Source organism: Neolamprologus brichardi, chromosome 7 (genome assembly GCF_056152115.1).
Source record: "Neolamprologus brichardi isolate AB-2024 chromosome 7, ASM5615211v1, whole genome shotgun sequence".
Classification (NCBI taxonomy): Eukaryota; Metazoa; Chordata; class Actinopteri; order Cichliformes; family Cichlidae; genus Neolamprologus; species Neolamprologus brichardi.
Genome location: NC_142110.1, coordinates 60256684 through 60272680, shown reverse-complemented (window position 1 = coordinate 60272680; position 15997 = coordinate 60256684). Strand labels below are relative to the sequence as shown.

Below are 15997 nucleotides of genomic sequence, written 5' to 3'. Positions count from 1 at the left end.
TTGTTCTCATGTGCTTGTTTGTGTGTGTACAGGCTACTGGCCAGATAACTATCAGCTTATTGTTTTGTGTTCATTTAGACTGGGAACATTGCTGCTATTTATAAGTCTGCATTCCTCGCTTTTACTCTGTTAACCTTCTTTTGCTTTAGCCCGCTGTGTGTGTTTGTGCGTGCGTGTGTGTTAAACTGTGGATCCGTGCCGTGTTCTGATTAGAAACAGATGAAACCTACACTCACATATGCTTGCGGAGTGAGTCCAGTTCCTTTGTGTTGGCTGAGATCCCTCCCTGCTAAATGGCTGGAAACCGGTAGTGGTCTAAAAATAGCCCAGAACACAGCTAAGAATAGCCATGACGGGCAGTGAGTGTGTAATTGTGGTTTGCTGTGAATGACTGTGTGTGTGTGTGTGTGTATAAGTGTGTGAACCACAGGAGGAAAATGAAGAATAGGAAGAGACGCAACTTCAGACTGAGTAACCACATTGAAGTTCCCCACAACCTCCTTCTCTTCCCTCCTTCCTTTTTCCCTCTCTGTCCAGTCCAGCACATACCTAACCAGAGGAAGTCAAGGACTTCATGTAAAAGTGTGTCCGATATTTATATATACACAATGAGATGTCCTTTTTTATTTCTCATTTAGCAGTAGTGGAGGAAAAGCTTAGATTCATAACTAAATATAACAGCAGCATTGCAGAAGCACTCTTGTGAGTTCAAACTAATACAGAAATACTGAAAATACCACATTAACAGTAGAGCGAAACTAATGTTACACTACTGTCTCACTTCTTTAGTGTTGTGGATGGAAATCTGTGTGCTGTTAATGTAGTTAAAAAATAATCACACATATAAACATTTAGATGTGTGATTACGGTCTCATGGACAGGTGTGGACTGTTTTTAGTTTTTCGTGGCAAATTAAGGGTCAGAAATTTATTCCAGGTCCTTAGTTATGTTACATTCTTTAAAGCAAATGATCCCCTGGGCAGCATTGGGGTGTGGTCTGTAGCAAGATGGTTCTGGGTTCGAGTCCACCAGCTGGCCTTTTTGTGTGGATTTCATGTTCTCCCTGTGCCTGCATGGGTTCTCTCCAGGTATTCTGGCTTCCTCCCCAGTAACGTGGTCAATTAACATGGTCAGTGAATGCTTATATGACCCTCTTTGTTAAACAAAGTGGGTTGGAGACCTGTTAAGGGTGTTCTCTGCATAGGTGGCAGTAGGATGGAGTGACTGATTTGATAGGAATTTCAAAGCTGTTTTTCGGACCTCTCAGTGTGTGGTCTAAAAAGGTACTGCTGCATCACTGAGCTGAAAAAAAAAAGCAGACCTATCAGACAGAGCAGAAACTTTGGAGGTGATGAAAGGAACATTCTTCAAAAGAAAGGTAGTCAGACATACCTTTCATGAGCAACATTACCCAACAGACTGATTCTACAATTAATATAGAAGCTGTCATAAAGGGGACAAAACTGCTTAATGATATATGAACTTTTCCAGTACTACAGCATCATGTTGGAATTTTTCCCTTCCCCTCAGCTATTTCTCCTCCCATTGTCTCTGAAAGTAGCAGGGAAGACACCTAATGATGGTAGCAAAATTCTTTCCTTAGTTCAAAAAAACAAAAAAGATGAGGATAGTTTTACAGCATATGCAATTATGGCAGCTAATGAGACAGGCTCACTGGTCCTTATTGTGATTGTGTCACTGCTGATAGAAGCAGCAGGATGAATTCTAAAGTGTATGAAGCTATGCTGTCTGCTCAAATTCAGTCCAGTGCTCTACTGATAGCAGGTGAAACAGTTTTTCACATAGCCTAACCCCTCTCAACTGGAAGCATAAGACTATTGCACAGTGGAGAACAGGAGCATCACATGATCCAGTACAAATATCCACCTCTTTAAGGCGCTACTGCAAAAACAGGACTGTAGGATTTATCCTCCTGAGAACATGAATGTATGCAGAATTAAAAAAAAAAAAAAAAAAACTACACGAGAAGGTGGAAAATCCAGTAAATGTGAATATTTCTAGTAATAAATGTTGACTTCAGGGCTGAAAAGCCAGTGTAAAATAAGGTTCCTTTATTGACCTCTACAAACTGTCATTCACCAACCTCAGTCAGAAATAACAGGTTTACAGCTGATAGCTACATAGAAGCTATTTCTTAAGGAAATTATGAGGAAAGTTTCAGAGAAATGCGTGGAAAGTTTGGGATCCATAACTTGAATGTTTACAGTTGTTTCTTGTGTCTTTGTAAATAACGTAGGTCTAATTTTGGACAAAACTGCCATCTGCTGCCTGCGATGGTGTAAAAGTTGCGTGTCATGTTCCTTGGCACATGCTCACTTTCAGAGCAACTGCGCACACACACTGACGCTCACATAGATTTAAAGTATCGTCTGATGTTAAAGAGAAGGAGACGGCCCACGAAAAGAGATACCAATGGAGCAAGTGAAGCCAAAAAGAGAAAACAAAATGGATGGAAAAGCAATGAATGGTGAAGTTGGGTGGGAGACGGGCAGCTGATTTGATATTATGGTATCTCCCTTTCCCTCTTTCCTCGTCAGCTGTCTCCCCCTAAGTTGCAAATGCCAAAGCAGGAATCTGTTCCAGCCACCTGCCGTTACACATATTCAGCCTGACAAACACACACTCCTCGTCAGTGGTTGGAAATAACTAAGACCTCAGAACATGTACTTATGTATTTGCATTATTATGTGAAGACTGTGATATCGCTTACTGAACAGAGCACTGTCCAAATATCTGGTTACTTTGGAGCAGTCAGGGATCAAACCACCAACCTTCTGCTCTACCTCGTGAGCTACAGCCACCCCTAAATAATGCTTTTGAATTTCATTAAAACACAACAAGACTAAAGTAATTTAATGCTCTTTGTATTCAGACATATTTTGTACAAAGAACCTGAGAACCTTGCACCTTAACAGCACTGTCTGACAACACCAGCTCACACCACTTAATGAATGTGCTGTGATCTTGGCTATATTTACAAATGATCACTGAGCGACAAAGTTAGACACAACAGAGTGACTCTCAAACGGTGCCTAGCTTTGGTGTGGGCACAGCTGCTGCCCAGAGAGAGAGAGAGGGAGGTCAATGAGGGAGAGGGAGGTCAATGAGGGCAAGAGTTCTGCTATAGAGCAGTACTCTCCATAGATATTTCACTAGGTGCCTTAAAAGAAAGGCACCTAATGCTGTATAAATGAAATAGAATTGAACTCTAATGAATGTTAGCGGAATATTTGCGTGCGATTCTATCAGTCTCACCACTGGCAGCTAAATTTCCCCACTACCTTTTACAAGTAATTGACTGATTGAAAACCACCAGTTAAGTTTCATCCATTCAGTTTATACAGTAAGAAGCAATGATGTATATTGCAGAACCTAGAAGTATATGAATCTGTAACACATTAGCTTCATCTAACTACAAACATAGTCCCTTGGAAGAATTTAGTGTATACTGTGTACTTGTATGTTACAACTTGAATTGCTTTTTCTTAAGTATCTTGTTAGATGGATGCAGTAGAGATGGACGGGATATGTGGGAAACAAATAGGATTCAGTCAGATACGCTATGGAAAGATGAGTTGGATGGAATTTTGTAAGGTAGATCTTACAATAATACAACAGAGAAAACCCCAACAATCATAAGACCCCCTCTATGAGCAAGCGCGTTGGCGACAGCGGGAAGGAAAAACTCTCTTTTAACAGGAAGAAACCTCCAGCAGAACCAGGGTCAGGGAGTGGCGGCCATCTGCCGTGACAGGGGTGGGTGAGGGGAGGAAGACGGGACAAAAGACATGCCGTGGATTGGAGGTGGGTCTCAAAGCAGCTGTTATGTGCAGCAACTGTAGGCAAACCAAAGCAGCTTAAATGATGTGCATAGATTTGTCTGCCGGATGGGTGAAAGTGAGCGGGTGAAGTTGCCTGGCTGCAGTTAAAGCTTGACTGCATGGCTGCTGATGTAGCTGACAAACAGCTACAGATAGGTTTCTGTTAAAGAAAAGAAGCTGCAGACTGAACTACTTGTGAGGCTTGTTAGCACATTTGGCTGCTTGGTTGTGGAACCTTTTAAAATCCTGGAAAAGTTTTTTGTTTTCTTGTCAGTGATTGTTGTCTTTTAACAACAATCGCCTCATCTTGCACACTCTCCCCATGATCACTTATTCTAATTTTCCAAGAGAGAGAGAGAGCGAGAGAAAGTGCGTGTGTTGTCTTTTTCTTGATCTTTGTGAACATTTTATCCACATAACCCTGATGCTGTAACCTCAGAGGCTAATTGTACAGATGATTGTGCAGACTGCCAATTACTCATCAGGTTATCGTCATTATTATAGAGGTAATTTTTCCTGTGATAATTACTGAGATTAATTTATCTCTCAGCCCTAATTACAATTTTGTTTTTCTTCTATCCTCTCAAATGAATCATTTCACAATTGCTTTGGAGTTGGGTCAAACCTAAATTTGAAACCAGCAGACTAAGACTAACTTCAATGCTTAAACACTGTTTACAGATGTAATATAGGCCATTAGGAGACCTCTACTTTACCTTAAATTCACATTTTATTGCATAAACGCGTGAAGTATTTTAACAGTTTGCTCCTTTAAAGTTAACAAGTGAAATGTTTCCACCTGACTTCCTTGCATTCAGTCTTTATTTCCACTAAAAAAGCAAAGTGAGGCATAATGTAGTAGCACTGTGTGCTCTGTGTGTATTTGATGAGGGAAAAGTAGGCTAGTGGAGTTGGTTTTATGTTTTAATAAATCAGCCAGATTGACAAATTGCAAGGGAGTGACGAGGAACACTGCGGAGCACAGGGGCAAAAAATAACCTTCTACGGCCATCCTTCCAGTAGCCACACTGGTATTGGTGGAAGCTGCCTCACCCCTCCCCTCACTGCAGACCCTAAAACCCCCTCCCTCCCTTTTAAAGCACAACAGGTGTACATGACTGGGATGAGTGGGATAGCTGCTCCAACAGTCATATTTGTATGTCTGTGTTTGAAAGAGGCACTGCCATGCCCATACAGTGACAGACTGGACTAATGGGCTGTGAAGCGCTGAAGCAGGCCACCAAGACCCAAACCACACACTGTACAACACGTAAACACACACATGCACAAACAGACGCACACACACTCACATCACCATCATCGTCATCATCCAAAATCTGTGTAAGAGAAGAGATTTCCCAATATTCACATGAAGCATCTGACCTTTGAGACACACACACAAATTAAATTCTGTTTATTTTTCACGCATAACATGAGTATAAAAATTCAGAGACCTTTTTGTGAATGCTGTCACATGCTGGTGAAACGAGTATGTTGGGTCTGATTGTACTTTTACATTTTAAACTGCTGTCTGGCCTATAGAAGTCAGTTTGGAGCCTCACTGGTGGGATAGCTGCTCATTTATCGCCCTCTTGTGGTTGGAAATGTTTGTTCTAAGTTCGACCTCTTCATTAGAAGAAGAGTCCTGGTGCAAGATCAAAACTTTCTCAGAGCAGACTAACTAACCACACAACCAGGGCCTTTAATTCATAAAAATCATATTTAGATTGCATGTTTTATAGTTTTATAGAGCTACTAATTGTAGTAGTCACAAGTAGCAGTTCAGTGCCAGTCCGATGCCTGTATAAATGGAGACGCTACCATCAGGAATGGTAGTCATTGTTAGTTTGAATATGTGGGTAATCAAGAATGAGATTTCCATACCAGATTCTTCTGGACCGGGTAACAATTACTGCCTCTGATGCTGTTGGCTAACAGGGTGCTGGTGGAAACTGTACTACTGCTGGCTGAATACATAGGAACAGAAATAGAGGGAGGTGTGTTAGGAGGCAGCGAGAGGGAAAGAAAGGCAGGGGTGTGGAGTTGAGAGTAGGGACTATGGCTGCTAAAGGGAAAGCTGATATGATGGAGAGAAGGATGGTCGATTTTGACTTTGGACATCAAGACGAGGAAGCAAGTGAAGGCAGACGTAAGGATTTAAATGATTTAAGTCAAAAAAGATAGAATTATGCACTTAGTTCAGGGAGGAATTGAGAAAGCCTCTGGGTGGTAGGGAAGACTTACCAGATGACTGGAAAAGTACCATTGAGGGAAACTGCCAGAAGGTGTTTGGTGTATCAGGACAGAGCAAAGACAATGAGTCTTGTTGTTGGAATGAGGAAGTTTTAGCAAAGGAAAAGTGCGATGGCCATAAATAGAAATAAAGTAGACAGGAGTGCTGGAAGGCTAGATGTACAGCAGAGAGAAGGGAAGCAACAAAAAGGCTTATAGTGAGTATGGAGGAAAGTTAGCAAATGAAGAAGAGTTGGATGAAGATTTGGTCCAGGTCACATACCTGTGGAGTTATGCAGATGTGTGGGAGAGAGGGTAATGGACTTTTAGACCAGACTGTTTAACACAATCTCGGAGAGGGTGGACAAGCTTAGAAATGAGGACATCAGAGGGACAGCTCAGGTTGAGGGATGTGGAGACAAAGTTAGAGAGGTGAGCCTGAGATGAGGTTTAGGCCATGTGCAGAGGAGAGATAGTGGACACACTTTACAAAAAATGCTGAAGATGGAGTTGCCGGGCAGGAGGAAAAGAGGAAGGTCTCAGAGAAGATCCATGGATGTAGTACATACAGTAAAGTCACCCTACTGTGTTTGTCTCTTTTGTTTGTCTTCTTTTATCCAGACCCTGCGAAAGAAGGGTTTAAACGGCTGTGAAAGCCCTGACATCGAGGCTGATGACTCTGCTGGCCAGAGCCCAGAGTTGGACGATAAATACCGGAAAATCAATGAAGACATTGACCTGATGATCAACCGACAGAGAATCTGTGTATGTTCACACCTGCTCTTTTTGATGCATAGTGTTGTTTTAAGCAGCTTCGTGTTTCCTTACCAGTGACGACTGGCTTTGTTTGTTCTATGTGCAGGGTCTGCCCTCCTCCAACTATGACATGGGTATATCCATCCCAGGCAGTAATCAGGGTGGGCTGCTCTACTCCCATCAGGGCATAGGGGGCAATCTGGGTAACCATAGCTTGCTGCCCATCTCTCACTCATCTCTGCAAAGAAACAGCATGTCGCCTCAACGTCCTTCCAGCACAGGAAATGCAGGTATGTTTGTGGTCAGTAGCTTTTACTTCAGTCCTCATCAAAGACCTTATTAAATGTTCAGCTGTTTTGGACTGTAACAGCTAGAGCTCAAAATGGGCCTTTGGGCAAATAAGCAGGCTGGTCCACACCTAGCAAATACTCGGTGTTAACCTACCTAGCACGTATTTTCCTGTTTTTTGTCTTGTATTTAAAAATCTTTTCACGATCCTGCTGATTTTCCTTTCATAGAAAGACTGACGCGCTGCAGTGTTTCCAGATTTTCTATATGAGAAAAAAAAAAAAACAGTATTGGCCAACATTTGGTCCAGCAGTGACAAAAAGGTGTAGCAGTCAGGCATGAATGGCATTTTAGACTTAAGAATACAACTTAAAAAGTGACTCAGCCGTGAGTGTTTTCCTACTTTTTTCTATGATAGTGACAATCAATAGATATGCTAAGGCCATAAGAGGATCATTTTCCCAGTAATCTTTCTATTGTGGGTTTGTGTTAACTTTGCATTTCCTAACACGGTTAATAAAACTACAATTTTGCCAGCTGTGTTAGGTTCTCTTGAATCTTCCTTTTCTTTAGTAGTAATTTATTGGGAGACCTATATAGTATGTTCATTTGAATAATTATTATTCTTAAGAATGAAGACAATCTCTGCATATCAGGTTTGGAATAACAGATGAGCTCTACATGATAAATAGTTTGCAAAGGTTCCTGATCAAGAATCTAACACCCAAAGTATTATGGCATTGTATAATGAAAATGAGCAACAAAACCCAGATTGTATACTCATTTGATGTGTGTGTTTCTGTCTGTAGGACTGATGGGTTCAGAGCTGTCGAGCACTGTTTTGTCAAGTGTGGGTAAGAACGCAACTCTGTCTTATTTCTTTATATGTATCTCTCTATCACTCTCTTTATATAGATAGATCTTCCTCATAACAGAGTAAACTGAACACTGTCTTTAGGTCACCTAAATATTAAATGACATAAACACGTGAAATATCAGATAACAGAGCAGCCATAACTACAAATGTAGATGAAGATATTTTACATAATAGTCGGTTTTAGGCACTGAAAGAACAGCCAGTTCTTGAGGGGCTTCATCTACATTCCTCCACTCCGTCAGTTGCTGCTGTGGTGAACATGATAGTGTAGTCTTCTAGTGGAAACAGGTAAAATGTGAGTGTATGGATCCAGCACTGCTGATTAGGGCATCATTATGCATATGTTTGCGCCACCTTGAAACATGCCTGCTCTAAACAGTAGGTGATACCAGTGGTAAATGTCATCAGGGCACTGACTGCAGCAGCATTTCCTTAATACAGTTTTAGTTGCTAGAGATGCACTATAGTGCCTCCAGGAGGGCAATGAGTACAGTAGCCATAAGCTCAAATCTCCTCTCTCTTAAAAGCCTTTATTTTTCCAGCTGAAAACACACCATCCTTTTTCAGGCTCTTCTCACACACTAGGATCTTGACAAGATCAAAACTGGTAGCACGTGGTTGGGTGTGCAACTTTTTTTTTTTTAACCTGGAACCCTTTGGTTGCTAAGATATAGAACATCCATCGATGAAATATCTTGCAAGTACCTCAACAGCTTACTGCTGCTAGACCCACAATTAAAAAAGGTGCTTCTCAGAGTGTCATTTTTCATTTCATTTGGTTATTTGAGGACATGCATGAAGAAAACTGTAGCGATAATGTCTCTTCTTGCTGTTTACCACTCGTGTAAGTCTCCTCCCCTGTGATTGGACAGCTAGGTATCTTCCCTGTATCCAGTTCAGATGAGGAATAAAGCAGTACATTGGGAGTCTGTCATTGCTCATTGTTCAGCTGCTTAAACTCTGAAAACCTTGCAGAGAATTAAAATATAAAATTCATTTCTGAGACAGACAATCTTCCCTCTCTGGTTATTGGCTTCAGCTAGAGTTTGCAGTTATAAAACTTTGAGTGGATGAGCACGTTTTCAGACTTTTTGATTGGAGTGATGCACTTTGAACTTTCTCCCCAGATGTTCCGTTAAAGAGTGCTCCAGCAGCATTCAATCAACTATACATTTGCAGATACTGGAGTTAAAGACATTTTTACCAGCCTCACACTAGAAAAAGGGACGATTCACCTATTTTATGTAAAAATGGTGTCGCACAAAATCTTAGAACATCCTGCTAAAGTGGTTGGTCAGAATCAGAAGTTTGAAAACAGCAATGATAAATATACTTCCATGAAACATAGGCACAAATAAAAATGGGTTTGGGGTACAGTAGTGATTTTGTAGTCATTTGTAATGAGAAATACCTTTTCAAAACTTTGCCCGACCAGGAAACGACAGCTACAGCAACCACTGCACCTCCCCTGGGCTGCTGTCTCCAGGAGGCGCCCCCAAGAACATGCAGGATAAAAGTCCTTCAATGAACATGAGCCGTAAACCTGACCTGCGAACACTGATGCCCCCTTCCAACAAGTGCAACAACATACCAGCTGTTGTAAGTGCTTCCTTCTGCTTAGTCTTTTGATTTGTTTGATTTCATAAGTTTATTTTTATGTGCGGACTCATTTGAGTTTGTGCTTTATTGCTGCCCTGCAGTGTGAGGACTTTGACCTGATGTTGGTAAGTATCTCTGAAAAAAATCTGAGGATCAGTAGAGAGAACCATACTTTTCATGTATGCCTCCTTCTGCTAGTTTATAGATGATATACAAGCTACAAATATGTGAAATTAGTGCCAATGTCATTTACATTATTACCTTAAGTATAAGGGAACTATTTGTACTTTAGAGATATTTGAAAAATTCTGACGCTGAAGTGATTTTAAGGAACCATGAAGAAAGGCTCCTGAAGATGAGCTTGAAAATTTAGGATCTCTAAAGGAGTTATTGGCATGACCAGGTTACCATGAATACCAGCAAACGCTAGAAGTACCACTTGAGATTACTGATTTTCTAAAATGAGCAAATCATGATTACCAGGCGTGGCAGATAACCATAAAATGCTGGCCCTGAATCAGCTGTCACTGTTTAGCTTGGTGACATCTTACCTTTTCTTTGCAGAACCAGAGAATAAATCACTCCCAGACAGCTCAGACCTTGTCAACCCCTGCTGTCACTCTCTCTGCCACCACTATCCCCAGTCAGGGGATGGGTGGGTACCAATCTACACTTTCTTCATCTTATGGCACAGGTGATTACAACAAAAGCACACTGCTGCTGGACTCCACAGGTTTCCTCGTCTTTGCTCAAGTTTCTCTTTTTGTCCATCTTCAGATTTCTCCCTCAGCAGTGACCTGCCATCGCTGTCCAGTTTTGGAGGTTCTGTTCTGGGATCAGTGAACTGGCAGCAACAGCAGATACAGAATCTACAACACTCAGCACTGGGACACATGGGGTAAGCAGCTGTGTATATTACCTTCAGGCCACAGGCCAAGCCTTAGAAAGAATTGTCCAGAATCAATGCAATAATTTGAGCTGTTAGTGTCCTGGTTTATCCAGCATACACTGGAAAAAATGAAAATAAAAAAAAAAATAGTTTAATTAATAGTAATTGTTACTTAATTATTCAGAAATCCCCTTAAAAAACAGACATTTCCACGGAGCCCAAGTGCAACATGATCACATTTCTGTAAATCAATGTTTCTATCCACTTGTATGTTCAATTGGAAACAGCAGCCAAAAACAAGAATCTTCATATTCTCACCAAAGAATTAAAACAAGCGTTTAATCGATATTTCCTCTAAAGACGTTCTTAAAATTTGCTTTGCTCTGAGTTTAAGATGCTGTTTCTCTTGCTTTGATCTTACAGGAATTTGTGCCAGAACTCAAACCTAAACCTCTCCTCTGGCCATCAAAACGTCCACATCAAGTCTGAGCCAGCCTCCCCTCCCAGAGACCGGATGGTTGGAACAGGACTTGAAGGAGGCATGACCACAGTTGGATACTCCACCACAGGCCGGGGGTCCCATGAACAAGGGCGTTCCCCTGGTGACAGCGTGTCCAGCTGTGGGAGCTCATATGAAGGCAGCGATGAGCGAGAGGATCACCATGGGAACGACAGCTTCCTCCTCCACCCCCTGTCCAGTCATGAGGAGCGCCACAGCCCATCAGTTAAACGGATGAGGCTTTCGGAAGGGTGGACGGCGTGATCAGAGCCTCTCTACAGCCGGGGGAGGAGTATTAGTAAAGTTACCACATAGTGTTATTATCATTATTATTATTATTATTAACATCATATTCTTCTTGTACTGAGTGGGTGTGCTATATGTGTAACATGTACATGGGGGTGGGGGCTGCTATGTGTGGATACAGTGATTGCTCAGCTGTATTTCCAGCATATACTCTTAGTAGACTTCACACTAATGACTCCTTGAAGTTCAGAACCAGTTTTCAGACATCGAGAAAGAAAAGGAAGGAAACTGTTTGACTTAAATCCAACTTTTTACAGTTTTCAGAGCTTCATATTGTCCAAGGAAGTTTTTATTCATTTGTTCATTTGATAGTGAAAGTGAACCAGGCCAATCCCAACCAGACCCAGATTCTAAAACATCCAAAAGCTTTAAATGAAAGAGTTCAGTCAAATTAAAGAAGTGCTCAGTGAGTTAGATGAGACTGTTGTCTGGGCCTAAAAGTATTCATAATCACTTTTTCTTACTGTTCCAAAGGCGGGTGTTCATATCATTCATTTCCCGAGTTTCTGATGTTGAGGTCAGTGAATATATGAATAATCCCAAAGAGTCAAGAAAGATGGATGTATTAGAGGAATGTAGGAGTGTAAAAAGAACAATATAAAAATTCTCCTGAAAAGGAATTACTTCAGTAAATCACAAATATGTGAAAAAATTAAAAACAACTAGTTTAAACTTCAACTAGTACAAAGCAAAAAGTAAGAAGGAAATATCCAACTGTTTCCATTCATAAGTAAAAGCTTGAAAATGTTAAGAGTTTCTTTTTTCCCCACCTTTTCTACAAACACTGTTGGTCCAGGATATCATTCGGGAGCCAAACATATTGAAGCTGTCAGAGGGGCTGTTGGTGTACATGTATTGCTTGTTTTATGTGTGTGTGTTCGTGTGTGTGGGTATAAGCAAATAACATATGTACATATGTGCTGCATATGAGCATATGTATGCAAAGCAACAAAAAGATCAAGGTGAGAAAATCTGGTACTCTGAATAGTGACGCTAATGGTGAATTTAAGGTCAGGTGGCTAAATGGAGCATCAGTTCACTGCTGCAGGTACAACATATTTATGCACATAATCAATCACTCATGTAACCAGAATGTATGGAAAGTAAAGTGTGGCGAAGAAAATGGGTTGAAAAAATGGGAGTATGAGTAAGTGCAGGAAGAGAAAGTGATGTCGAATCGTGAGAGGTTTCACTATGAGGGAGAAGAAAGTGATCTGGAACAAGTTGGATAGAAAACAAGTTTCATTTAATGTGAAGACAATTTCAGAGCAAAAGGGGGGACTACAGTTAATTCAGACATGATGCCAAAAACATTAGAAAACACTGAAGCAAAAAAAGCTGTGATTGGAAGTAACTAAGTAAGTAATTCTGACAATGACCCACCTCAAAGTACTTTAGTTAAAATGTCAGTCACACAGGCTACATATGCACAAAATGTATATTAGCAGAAGGAAGCTAAAAGCTGTAGGAATTTTATTATTAATTAGAATTGTATCATTAATTATTATTATATAAATAATAAAACCAAAAGAAATTAGGAAATTAGACCCAAATTCTGGTTCTAAATGTAGTTTGTAAAATTAAACAATAGATTTACTTACTTTCTTTTTAAAATGTTCAAATGTAAGTAATCTGAAGTGAAGTATAGTTCACAATTTGGTATCCAGTTTATAAAAAGACAATCTAAAAGTTGTTATTCCTAAGAAAACAAACGAGGTCGTGCGTGGAACCAGACAGCAGAGGGCGCTCGCGTGAGGCGACTGTAGCAATGAAACTGTTATTCGTGTCTTTGTAATTGATGCATGAAAGTTAGCATGTGCTGATAGCTTTGCAGGATTTAGCAGTCAGGATGAGGATCCTAAAAGCCATATTGACTGGGAGAAGTGATGCTTTGCTGCACAGAGTTTGTAGTGTAGTGTTTTTCAAACTAAACTTGAGTCTTTGCTTGTTAGATCAGATTGATATTTTTGGATGTCTGCAGTCCCGTGTAATAACAATGATATAAAAAGCAGCAGAATGCACACATGCACACCGTTTCCCATCAGATGTTCAGGGAGACGTTTGCTCTAAGGTAGAAAAAAGTTTCTTTAGCTGGTGTCAGACCCAACGTGATCTCACAGCGACAATCCGTCAGAGCACAAAGGACAAAGCTCCTGTTTTCCACTTACCACTTTCATCATTTTTAAATACTAGCAGTGGTGGAAGAAATCCTCAGGACGGTTAAGTTCAAGCTAAGTACCAGTGAAAAATGTTACCCGTTAGACTGTCCACGATGGTTTAGTCTAGTCAAGGGCGTAGATTTGGCATGGACGGATGGGACATGTCCCCACCAATATTCAGCAATTATTGAATTGTCCCCACCAATAATTTGATCTCTTCCAGTAAAGAAAAACAAACCCGATAGAAAGAAAAAAACGATCTGTCAACGTCTCATTCACCCAGCGGTGCAGAAAGAGTTAAATTACGTTCTCTACTAGAGTCCTTCCTCATGTGACAAATATGGCAAATGTGTATATATATGTATATGTATACCCCCTCCCCCCAACGGCCCTTTTGAATGCCTCCCTAATTCTGAGGTCTCAAGGTTTGGCTCACATCAGTCTAAAATTGTATGTAACCATACTGGACAGTATAGATGTAAAACAAATATGCCAGCAGTTTATCTCAGTTAACGAGATGAGAAGGCATGTGTTTGGCTCCTTCACATAGTGGACATTGAGTTGTTGTGTGGGACACCAGTAGTCATGTTTAGAATAAAAAATCCCAGCTCACTGATTTGATAGAGGCAATAGTGCCTAAAATGTTGCATCATTTTGGTGAGAGACCTTTTACTTTGTGGTAATCTTAGATGAGTAGTTTGTGGACAAAAACCACCAGGTCATTCAGTGTTCCCTTAGTGCTAATGTATCAGAGATGTTGGCGTACTGAAGTCTTTAAAGTCATATTCTTTTATTGTCATGACTGTATTTGAAGCTATTTTTATTTTTGTATGATACCTGATTTATATGGAATATGGCTGAAGTAAACTAAAGCCAAAAAAATACTTAGTCATTTGTTTAATAGTAATTTAACATTATATAATTCACATATAAAACTATGAATTGTAATTTTAAACGGTTTAAAAGCATGTAGAATAGCATATGTAGGCAAGTATATTTCTCCTTTTTTTTTTTTTTTATCAAGAAGCAAAGAGAAAAAGGAAAAAAATAAGAAACAGGGCAGCGTTCAGTGGTTGAATCATCTGTCCCCACCAATGCCAAAACCAAATCTACGCCCTTGAGTCTAGTGCTTCCCATGGTCATTTTACAAGATTGTGCATGATTTTACCTTTTTATGCAACAGCAATAATAGAAGCACATGTGAATACATTTTAGGATTTGCCGCCATATTTAGTAAAAAATGTACTAAGAACAAGAATTTAGTCCACCATACACTATAAGTTTATCTTTGGATATAAAATCTTGCAAAATAAAGAACAAAACATACAGTTATGAAAAGTTAAAGTACTTGGCTACTTTCCACTACCGCGTGGTTGTGTTTGTGTAACTCTACAAGTGTACATAAATGACTGAGTTGTGCCTTGCATGTCAGCTGGGTCTGACGCCAGCCACAGACAGGCTGAAGGACTGCAGAGTGAAATCCACTTATTTTTAGTTTTTAATACTGAAGAGATGCTGGTGGCTGAGGCTTGTTCACATTTGAATATTTTGGTTTTAAAACTGTATATTTGGAGCTCAAACCCTCAGCCATCATCTCTACTGTAAATCCAGCGAATAAATTCTCTCACTGAAAATCCCTGTAGCTGTGATGGGATGAAGTGATGTCTGTTAACCAGGGCAGAGCCCAGATGTGTTCACTTCTGCACCCTTTTCCTTTTCATCAAGCTGGTCTTACTGTACCACAATGAAGTGAGAGCCAGGAGCTCATCCTTGGGCTTCAAGTGGAGTGGCTTGTGTACGGGTGGAGGTGAAGCTCACAAAACAGGGAGATGCAGTGTTGACATTGTGAAAGCCCCTCTGTATCTGTTTTCAGTTTGATTACTGCCTGTACCTGAAGCGCCCCAATGAAATAGTTTCATTTCCTCGTTTTGGCGACATCAGTGAATGTCCTCTGTACACTGGGGGAAATGTACACTTTTGGCTCTGTTATGCCATTGTTTCATGCACTAATGCTTCTAATAACTATTAAGTTAGATATTCAAAGAGATTGTTAGCGGCATAAGCTGGCCTTTGTCGCCAATTTGGAGACAATGAAAAACAAATTAAACACACTGTTGTTGCAGATGTACAGCAATTCCCTCACTCAGAAATGTAGTAGTATTTGTATTTTGCAAAAAAAATAAATATATTAAAATATATCGGTCTCTGTCTGATTTGTTATCATTGCCTCGTTTTAACAGGATTGTGTGAAGACAGATATACTGCAGTTTCAGTCAAAATGATGAACCCTACTGAGTATGTATAGGTGTACACATCAAGAATTTTTAAACTTTCACATACGCTCACATATAATAATATCAAAATGCATTAAAAATGGTTTAGTGATGGCATAGTGGGATGACATAGTCTGACATTATTTTATTTATTCGATTTTAGTTCAATTTTATTTATATAACACCAAATCACAAGAGCAGTCACCTCAAGATGCTTTATGAGTAAGCACTGGGCGACAGTGGGAAAGATGGCTCCCTTTTAACAGGGTAACATATT

General features: G+C 40.2%; 1 protein-coding gene across 2 annotated transcripts in view; it reads left to right on the top strand.

The window, feature by feature from the left end:
- Nucleotides 1–15645, top strand: part of LOC102778520 (myocyte-specific enhancer factor 2C-like) — a 38726-nt gene extending 23081 nt beyond the window's left edge. The window contains exons 5-12 of one of the 2 annotated variants that reach the window (XM_006797357.3): nt 6696–6839; nt 6937–7120; nt 7928–7972; nt 9431–9594; nt 9696–9719; nt 10159–10288; nt 10372–10492; nt 10907–15645. In XM_006797357.3, the coding sequence (XP_006797420.1) occupies nt 6696–6839; nt 6937–7120; nt 7928–7972; nt 9431–9594; nt 9696–9719; nt 10159–10288; nt 10372–10492; nt 10907–11246 (1152 nt within the window). In that variant the 3' untranslated portion in view covers nt 11247–15645. The remainder of the gene's footprint in view (nt 1–6695; nt 6840–6936; nt 7121–7927; nt 7973–9430; nt 9595–9695; nt 9720–10158; nt 10289–10371; nt 10493–10906) is intronic. The other variant, XM_006797358.3, reaches the window with a different exon arrangement.
- The last annotated feature ends 352 nt before the right edge of the window (nt 15646–15997 follow it).